The 14,306-nt window shown below is 37.4% G+C and overlaps 1 protein-coding gene across 7 annotated transcripts in view; it reads right to left on the bottom strand.

Annotated features, from left to right (window-relative positions):
- Positions 1–14,306, bottom strand: part of NTNG1 (netrin G1) — a 150,888-nt gene that overhangs the window by 77,777 nt on the left and 58,805 nt on the right. For all 7 annotated transcript variants that reach the window (XM_052667014.1, XM_052667010.1, XM_052667008.1 and 4 more), the window contains exon 3: positions 8,046–8,686. In XM_052667014.1, the coding sequence (XP_052522974.1) occupies positions 8,046–8,686 (641 nt within the window). The remainder of the gene's footprint in view (positions 1–8,045; positions 8,687–14,306) is intronic.

Genomic DNA, 14,306 nt, shown 5'->3' with positions numbered 1-14,306 from the left:
TGTTTATGAGTGATGGTGCAGGGAGGACAGATTATAACAATCCATTGTGCTTCTCTACCAATCTTTCTTAATCTTTCTTAAATGTATTTCAAAGTATTTTATAAATCTTACTATATCAGATATTGTATCATATTACAGTTTAACGCATATCTAGATAGGGTGAAAGTGGGAGTACTGAATGGTAGTGAACAAAGACGCTGAATAGCTCCTAAAAAAACAGAAATGAATTCAAGGGTGAAAATGAAAGCAACTGAGGACTTATCACAAGAAATTCCAGGAGGGTTGCAAGGAAGAAGTAGACAACTACTGATATCTTCACAGCCGTCAAATTTAGAGGAAGGACTAAATGGTTCAAAGAAAGACTTTAACTTTAAAAAAATGCCCTCTGGCACTGGGATATATGTGTGTGTATATACCATATATATTGCACTATCCGTAGTGTGTCCCAAGGTCTGCTCAGCTCTAGTCCACAGAGGCAATTGATAATTAGCTTTTTCTTGAATTGTTTTTGTTTGTTTTCAGTCTTATGGTAAAATAGAGGTCATCACGCCAGAGTGGTCAAAATAATCATCAGTGAAGTCCAAAAGTTTCTTCTGAGTATGGCTGTCTTTCAGGCATAAAAATCATGCCAATGAGATATTTCCTTTGAATTAGTTGCTGTTGCTACTTGCTGCAGGCTTGGATGATGTGCTGTATGAAGAAGCAGATACTTAATAGACAGATTCTAAATCTCTAAGAACTCTGTGAACTGTAGAAATTAGATGTCTACTTTCAGATGGATTCATACATGAGCGGTAGTATGTCAAGTTCCTGCTTCCTCCTAATGTCATTATGATGTCTCCTGCCACTCAGCATTCTTTCATTTTTACCATATTCCACAAAGCTAACCAGAACGCAGCCTGTTCTTCTGCAAAGAGCTGCAGTTAACATTATGCTTTCCTCATGCGTCAGCAGCCAGACATTCTCTTGGGAACTCTACCTGCAGTGTAACCTTTCATCTCCTTTTTCTTGACCATATTGCTGCGTGGTAAATTCACAGCATTGCCTTCTCTTTCTGTAGCTCTTTTCTTGCTTTTCCACAAACAATTTCATATTCAATGAAATCAGAATTACAGTAGTGTTGAACACTTCGTTGTTCAGCCCAGTTAAAAAGATGTTTTATCTGTTTTACTGGGGGTCTGTGGTGCTGACTCATTTGCACTATAGTCCTCTGTGATCATGTAAGAATCATGATGACTCCCTTCATGCATGGATCACTGGTACTGCTGAGGCACACTAATCCCAGTGAGGTACTAGAACAAATGATAGGAAGAGATCTCACAGCCCCTCTGTAACAATTCACGGGAACAAGGCTACTAGAACTCGACCTTAATTATTAACTTTCAGGTCTTCTTAATAGTATCTCTGTGTTACTGTGTCACTGGACTTCTCCTGAAATTAGCAGAACTGTCTTGCCTTATTAGCTGAGGATGGCAGAAGATGAAAAGATATAGAGGTATGTTTTCGTTCATTATTTATTTATCTTTTTTCTTCATTTCTTTCAAATAGAAGATGTGACAACCTTGTCACTTCTATCCTCCGATGTTCTTTCCTTCCTTCTTCCTCCCTTCCTGTTCTTCACTTGTTTTCTCTCACTTCTGTATTTGAAACCCGTCAGTTAAGTACAAGTAACTGAAATCACAGAAATTAGTCCTAATTTAAAAGATGGCACCTGAAACTAGTATCAGATTTGGTCTCTTACTCCAATATGTAGCTTCACATAGTGTACAGTATATTTACTACAGCGCTATACTAGAAGAAAAGAAGTGAAAAGGCAGAAACTGTCTTAACTTTGAACATTTTTTTAAATCACAGATGATGTCTTATTTATTACAACAAAAAAGATTAGTAGAGAGAGAGAAATATTATCTATGTCAAGAAAAAGCATATGTATATTCTAAGTCCATCTACTTCCTTCTGAGGAACTTATTAATTTGATGAGTGTACTTGAAAACTCATCTTCTAAACACATTTAGTTAAATACAGAAATAGGCAAAATTGACTGCAGAAAAGCTCACCATGTGGATACTTGTGGAAGGAATCAGAATCACAGAAAAACAAAACAAAACAAAACCTCTGCAAATTGGTAGTTTCTGTTACTTGTGAAATAGTTGAGCTAGATTTTAAACTTTTAACATGATAGCATGTTGTACTGCTCCAGCTTGGATCATGTACGTATTATCACTGACACAACCTGAAGGACATCCTAGTGCCAGAGATCATTTGTACATGTGATCCAGAGAATCTTTAGGCATTAAATTGAGATCTTTTGAAATGAAAAGCTTAAAGGAAAGAAAGTTTCTGCAAGATGTCGGAATCACCAAATTTATTCAGAAAGGCTCTTTGGATAGCTTTTCAGCATATAAAGTAACACAGAAAGAAAAAATTCTCATTTCTTTCATCAGTAGTTTCATCTCTATTTCTTTAATGTTCAATGGCAAAATGAATTATACTACAAAAGAGCTTGGTTCCTCTCCTCAAACACTGATTCTGCATGATATGGGGCTTTCTTGAAAGGCAGCCGAGGGAGATCAGTACTGAAATACTTGACGTTTTGCAAAATGGGCCAAAAAAAAGATGATCAAATGCTAATGAGGAAAGGTGGTGTGTGAAAACTGGTGGTTTAATTCCACTGGTTTCAAAAGGCAGTAGCAGAATTAAAGGCTTTATCAGCCTTCCAGATTCTAATGCTCTGCTCCCCTTCAAGTCGCTACAAGACTGAAACCACTCTGAGCTGATTGCCAGGACTTATGTAATCAGGATGGCAGGTGGAAACAAACAAAATACTATTTAGTATCACTGGAACATGGGCAGGACTAAAACCTGCCTAAAACACTGGTAATCCACTGAACCACTGGAGACTGCTAATGTGAAAATAAACACAGTAACTATTTAATTATTTCAATTGCTAATGATTTTAGATTTGTTTACATGAAAAGAAGGGCAATCTTCCTTGCTGACATATTACAGTAGATAAATTTAAAAAGCTAATTGCACTTGGGAGTTAAGGATAAATTGACATGCTCTTAAATACACAAGTTTTTTTCTCTCTTATTCTCTAATGAGTTTATAATTAAATTGGAGAAATTGCTAGAATTACTCCTAGTACTAGTGAAAATAACCTTCTTGTGAAGTGTTCTTGTAAATCAAAAGAGTATTCAAGTACAGTAAATATATAGTTGAAATATGAATGGTATTTATCTGTCCCCTTTAAAGTTTAATGCCAACTTATCTTTACTTTGGTTGTCAGGTTTTGAGCTGAATGTTAATGAAAACATTTCCCTGTAAATAAAGTAAAGCGCAATTTTGTACTCCTATTTCCACTGAGCAAAGTTCTGCTTTGGGGTACATCACAGAGGGATATTTTTTTAGTGCTGTCTTGTGCATGCCAGAATAACACCCCATATATAATCCCATTGATCCATCCATGTGAGGAAGAACCCAGGGTCTGGCACCCAAGCTGGGGGGCACTCTGCAGCATGAGCGTTGTAGCACCAGCAAGCCGGTGCTACCGGGTCTGCAGGGCAGGATAACAAAAAAGGCAAAAAACCCCAAGCCACAGAGTAGCAAGTATGCCTTCCCCAAGTGCAATTTGGTCAGATTCTGAGATGGATTAAATTTGGAAGAGATAAGTGAGAGCAAGTAACTGTTAAAACGGAGGATATTTTTCACATGCCTACTGCAACTTAGAGGTTTCTGTTACTGCTGGAACTGCAAGTGTAGCTGAGGCAGGGTCAGAAAATTCTGGAGCTTAAATAAAGAAGCTTCAAGGCAAGAAGAATATAAAAATAAATTCGAAAGGGCTTAATAACATTGTATAGAGGCTGAGTACTCTAGTGTCAGAAAGAAATTCTTTGCTCTTAGATCAAAAACTAATCACAAAAGAACAATGTGGGATGAGATTTTTCTTTGATTTAGCTAGATAGTCATTCTATAACCACTGGGGGTATATATATGTATGTATTTACTATTGTCTAAAATTATAGTTATTGTTGCAGTGTAAAAATGTGCATATTATTGACAACATAAAAGTTGAACAAAAATATTTTGGAATGAATCCGGCTAAACCTTTAGCAGTTAGATCTAAAATCTGCTAGGATCCTTTTGCTTGACTTCAAAGGAACTATTATCAGCACTTCAGTGAAATTCTACCAAAAAAAATAATAATAATAATAATAAAATAAAAAATAAAAAAAAAAGAAAAAAAGAAAAAAAAAAAAAAAGAAAAGAAAAAAAGAAAAGCACTGTGTGCTTACTGTCAGGGCTCATGGTATGTTGGATCTGCAGAGCCCACTGCACATCCACCTCCTCAAGCAGTGAAAGGAGAGAAACCTTCCTGAGGTTATCACATGGGGTACCTTTGATTCTCTGCTACAGGACAGAGACTTGTCTACTCTTTCCTAATTTCCCATCCCAGAAGACTTTATTTATGCATTAATCGACCTTTCTAGCCGTTAGGACCATCTTGCTTCAGCAGTTAATTAACACAAGTGCCATAATTTAATACAGTTAATGCTACTTGATGCCCTTTAATGTACCTTCCATTAGTGATATTATTGTAGTATTACCCTGTAAATTAAAATGAGATCAAGACTAAGAGAGGCTATCTTTAATTAAGGTACTGGCACACTACATCGTCCATTATTCACTGGAAAAAATCACTCTGATTTAGTGAAGCAGGCCATCAGTAAGTCAGAATTAGTTCATGTGGATTATTAGGTTTCTTGAATAATATGAGCACAATGGGGTTGCTGAAATTGCTAACAGCCAGGCAGTCAGGTTTCCTTTTTTTTTCATCAGCTTAGTAAACACACAATGAAAGAGGTAAACTGAAGATGAACAAACAGGTAGTAATAGAGGAGGTAAAGCACCCATTAAGAACACACCGGCTTTCATCTCTGATACATCAGGCTTATTTTACACCAAACTGCAAAGCAGTGATGAAACAAACCATATATTAAGTGCGAAAATCTCCTGTCTTTAATTCATTGTGAAGTATTAGACATTTCAGCATTTTGTATATTAATTTGGCATCTTTAAGATAGATATTTTCCATTGGTATTGATTCTTAAAATAGAGCATGAAACAAATTTTAGGCTGCCTTTAGGAACATGCTATTTTAAGCTTTGGTGATTTTAACTTTATTTAAACTACAGGTTATATTTTTAACAAAGAGACTAGCTTCCAAATGTGTCTGCTAGCAACAAGCTTTAGGTATCATCCCTTTGTATCCATCCCATCCTCATGGAATCCTGCATATCCTATGCTGCAGAACGGCAGGGCTGGTCCTGGGATTTAGTCAGTTCGCTAGTCCAGAAACGCGGGGAGTGATGACAGAAACTCAATATGAGTGCATCAGAAAACTCCAACTCTACTGTTAAAGCAAGCCTATATTTATAATCACTTTAGCAAACTTGGCACAAACTGATTGGTGAACCACCCCGTAACAACCCCTAACCCACAAAGATGATTGGTTACACGTGCTTTCATGTCTTAGTAACTATCTCTGCGGCACCCCCCACAGATACTTCTTTATCTCCGACCCAAGTTTCTCCTTGGTTGTTTACTTCGGGCCTCAAGGACACGGTGTCCTTGCAGAGAACACACTAGTATTTTCCAATCTGTATGTCTTTACAGCCTCCCACCTTGTCCTGCTCGTACAGCTGTTCAAGGGGCCCATGGCCCGCTTGGCTAGCAAGCCGCTCATTGACAATCCTATCTTTACCTAAGTCTCAAAGTGTGTGAAAAATGTGAAAAATTGTGGCAAAAAAACAAAACAAAACAAAACAAAACAAAACAAAAATATATATATATAAATTAATTTTCAGTTAATATGTTAATATCCTGGATTAAGGTGCAAGGGCTGGAAAGTTCAGCTGAATCAGAAATGGTCACAAAACAACCTGTAACTGTTGCCGCTTCCCCTCTTTCAATCCATACAATTCTGAGTCTGTATTACCACACCTGCTGGCACCATACCAGGGCATGGGGCCAAATTGCTTGTTTGGAGATCTGGCAGAGGGAGCCTGTGGAGTTTCTGGTAGGAGACCACAAATACATCAGACAGGGGCCTATTGCAAGAGACTCTTCAGTGGGACCAAACAATCAGGGCATGCATCCTTAGCAATAAGCAAGCCCACAAATTATTTAATGAGAAAGGCTCTCTATGTGTTGAAGGCAAGGACCCCAAATCCCTAAAGAGCTGTTCTTATTAGCAGAAGAGTAACAAGAATTCACACAGATCTAATCTAGTGAGACAGTATTACATATCAGATAATTCTGTTAACACATAAGTTGAATTACTATTGCATTTAGACAACAAGCTTCAGCATCAGATAAGTTCTCTGTACAGGTAGACTTCATTTTTATAGATAATTTTTCAAAAGATTGCTGTCTCCCAGCTATGTTTGGAAGGTTTCAGTTTCTAATTTGCATGCGGTGCGCTCTTTTTTTTTTTCCCCCTCCTCAAATGCTTTTTTTGACAAGACACTGATGGTCTAATTGAAGCATTCCTGGGTTTTCAAATAGGAAGCAACATTTTCTTTAAGTGTAAGGAAATTAAAATCCTGATCTCTGGTCTAATCTCTCTGTATACATGACTTATTGTAGCCTCGTGGAGAAAGGATACACATGAAGTAGAACATATTTGCCAATTTTGATATGCTGGAGTTAGTATTACTAAACTATTTCAAACTATTTTAAGTTGCCCACGATCCACTTAGCCTGAACATGGTTTGGATGCAGAACATGGTAACTACATGCTAAATCTATGATCCTGCAGAAATCCTTATGCATTCAAGTCTGTATGTGGCAGCAATTCTTCTTTCATATAAATTCAGATCATCTATTTTTCAATAGATTGCATAACATTAATTTGATTTTATTTTGACTTTATCAATCCATTTTTATATCGTGGAAGTACTTAACAACTTCAAAGGCTTGTATAAAAGAGGGAGAAAATGGTAAACTCATGAAAGGAATGATAAGATACAACAACCAGTGTATTAGACATTTAATATCTCTATTATTTTTCACTTGTTCCTGTGCCTGGAAAAATATGTCAGCCTACTAAGATAAATTAGCTTTCCTGTTTGTGTTGATATCTAGCTTCTCTTAAAAAATATATAAAGAAATAAAAAGGAGGATTTGAACTCTCTGAAGGTACAGAGCAAAACAAAAAGACAAAAGGGTTCATTAGGGAGTTGAGTGAATAGCTAATAGAGAAGATACCATTTGTTTCTTCTGAACAAATATGCATCCAAGACACATGTTAAGAATATCACCCTTCTGCTTGAGGTCATCAGTCAATTGCTAGTTAGAGATGGTAAGGAGATTTCCCTATATGAATGTCACCGCGCTTTTGTTATTTTTGAGTCTAGGACACCTGATACCAGCCCTTGCTTGCCACAGAGGGCCAATCTGTCTTGAACCTGGATGAGTAATAATCTGTGCTGCATTCAGATCAGTCTCATGCCCTCCAAAACACTGCTGGTTTTTCCATTCTGCTTCAGTTTCATGGCATTTCAGAGCTAATTAAAGTAAAAGGAATGGACTCTCATCTCTGTTGCCTCATTGTTTATATATAATTTGCCCTACTGGAAAAAGTCTATGCAAAGGCTGCTGTATCAATTGATTCTTGCATTAAAGGCCTAGAAAAAATAATGAAATTGAATCCCTCTTCTCAGTTAATTGCCCACAGATGAAGCTTCAACTGTATAAAAGCAGAAAGAGAGTCCCTGAAAAGTGTCATAATGCCAGGTTGAAATCCTGAGCCAATGTAAGAAAATGCTTTAATCATTCAGGGCTTTGCAGGCTAGTGACAGCAAATGCCCATGATTTAGTGCCATTGAGTCAGAAACTTCTAATACTATCAAAATTGCACCGAGTCAAATTTCCAATGAACACACTTTGGTTGCTATTCGTTATGTTTGGGGAAACAAACCGTTTTTATATAACCTCTATAAACAAACTCATATGCTTGTTCCTAAAGGTTTATAATCTCTTACCTTCCATATACCCTTATGTCTGAGATGGCATAAAAGTACCGTGCCAGGTGTTGCTCATCTACATATATTTCTCCAGTTGCTGGTCTAAGCAATCTTATCCTCAGATCTGTGATGGTAAAGAAATCTCTTAATTTCTTGGTTGTGTCAAGCTGGCCATAAAGAGAAGCCATATTATGAAGCCGAGGTCCAGCAAAAAAAGCAAATCTATCTTTGATTTCAAAGTGGATTATTTTACTGTTTGTCATATATCCAGTAGAGTATTCTTCCGTGCAAATGATTTCTAGGACTGTATGCTGTGATAAATCCCTCACTGATTTTGGATCCATGTGGAAAGCATCTAAACAGTCTGTGGCATAATACTGGTAGGGCTGCCATGTTCGTCCATAGTCGAGGGATTTCTCCAGGATCATTTGGTCTGGACGGCCAGATTCAAAAGTGATAACTATGTTATCTGTCAGCTCAATGGTTTTGTTCCAGGAGAGTGTAATATTAACATGAAGAGGCTTTGGATAATCCTTCCAAGTTGTGGACTGCCAAAATGTGGATGGATGTCTTCCTTCAAGATCAAACATCAATTCTGGAGGATGAGCCAGTTCTTGGGTACTTGCATCACATTCATTATTGCACATGTAGGGGTTCCCCTAGAAAAGAGCAGAACAAGTTTACAAGAGGAACAGTGTAGTGACTGTGACACATAAAGATGTTTTGTATTTGGCATATGAAAATTGCTGCTTTTAATTCAGGAGTGAAAGTGGGAAAGAAGAAATGAGTGCTTGCAAGGAATACCTTTATCTTGACTAGATTTGTCTTGTACATTTTACCTTAAACCTAGTGATCTTACATTAAGGTAAATGTATGCAAAAATATATAGTACATTTACTTACGTGTTGTAAATATTTTCCTCAGTATATTTTAGAGAAACTAACTAGTTTATTTACCCTTGTATTGGGCTTATGTGGCAAGATTTTGTTAGCAGGAGTGGGAATGGAGTGACTAGTCATAAAAGACCAGGAACAGTAAAGAAGTATCTAACAGGTTAGTAAGTCTGACTCTTAGAAAGATTCAACAGCCAAAAGAATTCCTTTTTAAAAACAATTACGCTCCTCAAGAGCTCCATTCGTAAAGGAAGCAATTTTTAGGTGAAAATTATTGAAGTCAGCAGTATAGCCCCTACGCACTCCATATGAAACAATGGACAGTACAACTTCATGTTTCACCCAGGTGTGAAATGAAACATGCTTAACTGTATTTTCAGCCTAACACTGTCCTTTCTTAAAACACTGACACTCTCCATCAGAAGCCACTAGAAAAATTAGTGCACCACGACTTTGATTCAGACTTCTGCCACCTTATACAGGGTAGAAAAGTACTTCACGAAAGACTTTTCATGAAACACAGCCTCCAATTTATCAGGACAAGATAATCCACCACTTGATTAGGTGGGAGATGTCAGCAGCTGCAGCTGGAATGCTGCCGAGGTGGCTGGAGGTCTGAACTGTGGATTGAGTTAAAAACAGCAACAAAAAGAGCTTGCCAATAATGCACAGCTTTTACTGCTATTTGTCCTTTGTAGCAAGGTGAAAGTGAATTATTCTCTCTCTGGCCTTTTGATGCATTAGCTTGCAAGCTACAATCTTCCTCTCCTTCACAAAGGCTATTTTGTCTGCAGATTGGGGTATCTTGCAGCAGTTGCCAAGATATCAGACCCTGCAGGCTGCATTGAATCACGTCCATCCAATTTAAACTTTCAACAGCACATTAATATTTTGCTGCTTGTTCATTCTGCATTTGCTTTGGAGAATGATAGCTGCCCTGTATCTTTCTCTGTGTACAGTATGGATTGTGGAAGAAGTTATGTTTTTTGTCACTGATGGTCTGCACTATTGGGGAAAAAGTTGCACACATCTGTTTCTACTAGTGCTGAATATGGACATAAGTGCAGCTGCGATTGTCATTAATCAGAGTTCGCCTCACCTGTCCTGATAATAGAACATGCCTTGGTATGATGATCAACCTTTTCTTTTCTTACAATTACAATTATTGCTTCACTCTACCTCGAGTCCTCGGGGCAATGAGGCTGTTCAATGCCATCCAGCATATGAAATGAGCTTCATACACGTTTCCACCTTGGTCACAGCTCTGCCCCTTGGCATACTCCCATGAAACACAAAGAAAAATGACTTCGGCACTTACTTTCACCTCCCCACAAGCAAATTCTCTTCCCTGCACAGGGAAACATTTTTCTCATGTCACTTTCCCATTAATACAGCTGAATCCTAAAATTTACAACAATTCTTCAGGACTCAAAGTTAAGAAAAAAATAAGAAAGAGTTATTTGAAAAGCAGAATGGTACTCATTAAGCAGAAGGATTCAAAACACGGAACTGTAACTGAGAATATTCTGCAAAATGTCTATAAAAAGTTCCTGTCACAGTTTTCTTGATTTCAAGCTCACGGTTACTATTCCTATTCCTTCCTTTTGAATAAAACAGTGAAAATCAAAATAAGTTTCAGGCAGAATAGATAAAAGACTGACTTTTTTGTTACTTAGCTCAATTTCATATAGCAGATATGAATACAAGGAAATGCCACCTTACTTAGGCACTTTCCTTAGGAAAAATGTGCACACTATGAGATCTACAAGGTTCCATACACTTTGAATAGATATAAATCCAAATTTTGGAGAGAATATTCAGTTACATGAGGCACACCTTTCTGAAGTTTACTAGAAAAATCCAGACATTTCTGTGGCTGTCATAGTGAAGCTGTCTGCATACCTATAATGCGTATCTTCTGTCATCTCTTTGGCAAAAGCTGTATCACTGGAAGGTCACAGGTATTGAAACAGTAAATAAATGGTTCTGGATAGCAAGACACTTGTTAAGCATTGCTTAGGGATGTCTTTGGTTTCCTACAGCAGATAGTAAGGCCATTGTAATTCATGTTATAAACCAAACCTAAACGCTATTCTGAGTCCCTGGGTAGAGTAGAAGGCATGTTATGTGATTCTGAGTGGGTAATCCAGATTGTAGATTGTGCACAGTGAATGCTAAACATTGGCATTTGCTTGCTTCTGAATGGTGGTCTGTATCTCTGTGTGCACAAAGATTTTTGAGAAAGTTGATGCTACTCCACTTAATGGCAGAACACAATGAGACACAGGCCAGGATGACAGCACTGCCCCACATCTGAATCTGATCTTACCAAACCATACTGCAAGGAAAGCACTGCAAACGAGACTCCAAGTACAAGGCTTTGGGCATTTCTTCCACCAAAAATGAAGTCATTCTTTTAATTCTGTAGCACTCAATTCTCATTAAAGGGACAAATGATTTGATTACACCATAATAACCCATGTGGAGTTCAATATTCTGGAGAGGAAATTTGAAAAAAAAATAAGCCAATATAAGCTGATAAAATAAATGTCCTGAATTCTAGCACAGGGATGGGGAGATAAATTATAATGATAGGTAAGTTCCCATCTGCCTGCTGGCATGGCATTCAGTGATGTAATTTTGTAATGGCTGAATATTGCTTCAGAGGCTTAGAATCAGATCCTCAATTTTTCTACACGTAACTTGGCTTTAAACTGTTTCTAATTAATCTTAAAAGGTAATTTATATGTTAAATCATATTTATACTATCAAAACTGTGTAAAGCTGCCTACATGGAAGTTCAATGCATGTTAGTATGAAACAATTCAATTAACTGAGATTAGTTATGTATTTTAATGTCTACATCTCTAAGATAATCCTCTTTAAGACCTCTATTTCAGTACAATGAATACAACATGGAAAACTTTCCCCAGTTTGTCAAAACTAAGCACATTCTGTGGTGGGAACGTCTAAACAACCAAAACATTAGCAGCGATAAGTAATTTTGTGACCAGCAGGCAGCTGGAAATAGATCTTAATTTAAGCTCTCCAAGTAACAGCTTTTCAGCTGGACAAGGTGAAAAATACTTATAACTTTTTAAAATGATATTTACATCATTAGGAGATTTCTAAATAATTAAATGCTAATAAATAATTCTAAATGCTTCACTGCCAATTAACATAAGAGGTTTATGAGGTTTCTCTATACCATTACCAGCTAGAAAAAAACCACTGTTTTGCTGTACAGTAATTGGATATTGGTATTAAATAGCTTCTTGCAGGCAGTCAAATTAAGTTGCTATTATTTTATTTTATTCACGTATGGAATTCAAAATATTGCCAAAACCAGTACCACCACAGTTCAGATGGTTGGGCTTTGGGAAGTGCCTGTTTGCAGGCTCTACTCCGCAGCCACAGGGCTGTGGCTGTATCACATGATTTGATCCTGCTCAGCCATGGCTGAAAAAAGCAGAGTTATCTGAGAAGCTGCTGACTGGTCCCAGGAGACTTTCCCCTCAAGCATATAGTTTGTGTTTGCACACAAGGTCTCTGTCAGCAAGCTTGAATTCTGATGGAGGTGTTCAGAGTGGTGCAAGGGGTGCTGCTGGCCGGCCATCAGCTGGACCACTGAGGCGTCTTACCAGGCTTATCTGTGGGCACAGCTTGGTGACAAATGGAACAAGGACCCTTGGGTAAGGATTTAGGATAGAGACAGTGGTATTGTAACCTTTAAATATCAACAGGGCAGTCAGCAGCTTCTGTTCAAGGGTTAAAATCTGATGACTCTGAGCCAAAGCCTGCATCACAAAGATCCTTCTGTGCCATACACACAGGCTTAGAGCTTGATTGAAGATGTTGCTTCTTTCAGTCTGCTTCCTGTCCGCGCTAACACCTCATGGACTTTTTTACTCGGGAACAAAGACAGGGGGGCTTAACCTTTCTTCAGCATGAATATTGGAAGCTATATCACAGATTACATGCTGTAATAGACACCTGGCTAAATCCCTACAGAGGATTATAGCTTGCATTTTCAAACTGGTGAAGGCTGCTGAGGTCAAGCAGGCCAAGATTTTAAGAAGGAGCAAAACGAATTTTCAAGAAGCAAGTCACAGCAACTATATTGCTGCCTCAAGGTAGTTAGCTCAGACGCACTAGATAAGAAATAAATACAGTCTGAATCAAACTTGGAGTGTTTGATCACTGCATTCAAATCACACTTCTGGAAATAATAGTTTTTTTCTTTTTCAAAGGAGTACTACAAGTATTCCACTCAGTACCTTGTGGTATGTTGAAGATGACTAATTAGACAGTAATAACTGACAGTGAACATTGCTCTAATACTCACATTTTCCATGTGATTTCTACATGGGAGTTAGGTGTTTACTGTGACACAGCCATATTATTAAACCATTAATAGGGAGATACTACTCATTAGGAATTTTCCCTTTCAGGGCAGTACAGTGGATTGGCAAGGCACAGAATCTGCCACATAATAGTTTATGTTGTCAAACTCACTACATCCATTAACTGGTTTGAGAGTTTCTTTGTCAATGTTTGTAGAATTATTGTTGTGAGGAAGACAGGGTTGGCTATAGACAAGAACATTTTACCATCAGTAACCCTTCATCACTACAGTGACAGCATTTTAACTTAAAGTGATTTAAGCCTAAAAAGAAAAAATGCTAAAATCTCAGTGGAAGATTTGATGTGCTCACAGAGCTCCCAGGTGAGAGGCATTTGGGTGGTCAGAGAAGCACTTTGAACTGTGAGCTGCAGGCTGTACACTGTGAATTTGCCAAAACCAGCAAAAAGAAAATAAAAAACTGTTTAAATCAATAACTTCTGGGGAGACTTAAAAATATTAAACCAAAGAGAATGTGACTGGTCAAAACAAATAATAATACTTAATAATTTTGTGCACTTTTAAGATGGAAAATATGTTGTAGATTATGGTCCTGATCCTGAAAGAAATTCAGTGTAAGAAAACGCCAGATTTTTAAAAAAGATCTATTAGTCTCTAAAGATTTGGCACTTTGTCTCATGAAACACAGGCCTAACTAATTAATCTTCATGACAATAGCTCCATGAGATAGGGACCCTATCCCAAATTTACATATAGCTCAGAAATAGAAAGACTTTGCATGATGAATTCTCTAAAACCTGTTTATATTGTAATTTCTTCCAAAGCCTCAAGGTGTATCACCTCAGGCAAATCCTAGTACCCAGAGTAGTTCATTAATTATTATTATTATTATTATATCATGCATTTCTCCAATACTAGGAACTGAAAATGTTTTGTAGAAAAAACATTTTAAAAATTGCATTGTAATCTAGAGAAAACTGTTTTCCTCTTTCCATAGCCGTTCTTTGATGTTTAACAGGAATG

Source organism: Tympanuchus pallidicinctus, unplaced genomic scaffold (assembly GCF_026119805.1).
Source record: "Tympanuchus pallidicinctus isolate F22 unplaced genomic scaffold, pur_lepc_1.0 scaffold7, whole genome shotgun sequence".
Taxonomy (NCBI): domain Eukaryota; kingdom Metazoa; phylum Chordata; class Aves; order Galliformes; family Phasianidae; genus Tympanuchus; species Tympanuchus pallidicinctus.
Note: the sequence above shows the minus strand (reverse complement) of the source record. Positions and strands in the feature narration are given on the sequence as shown.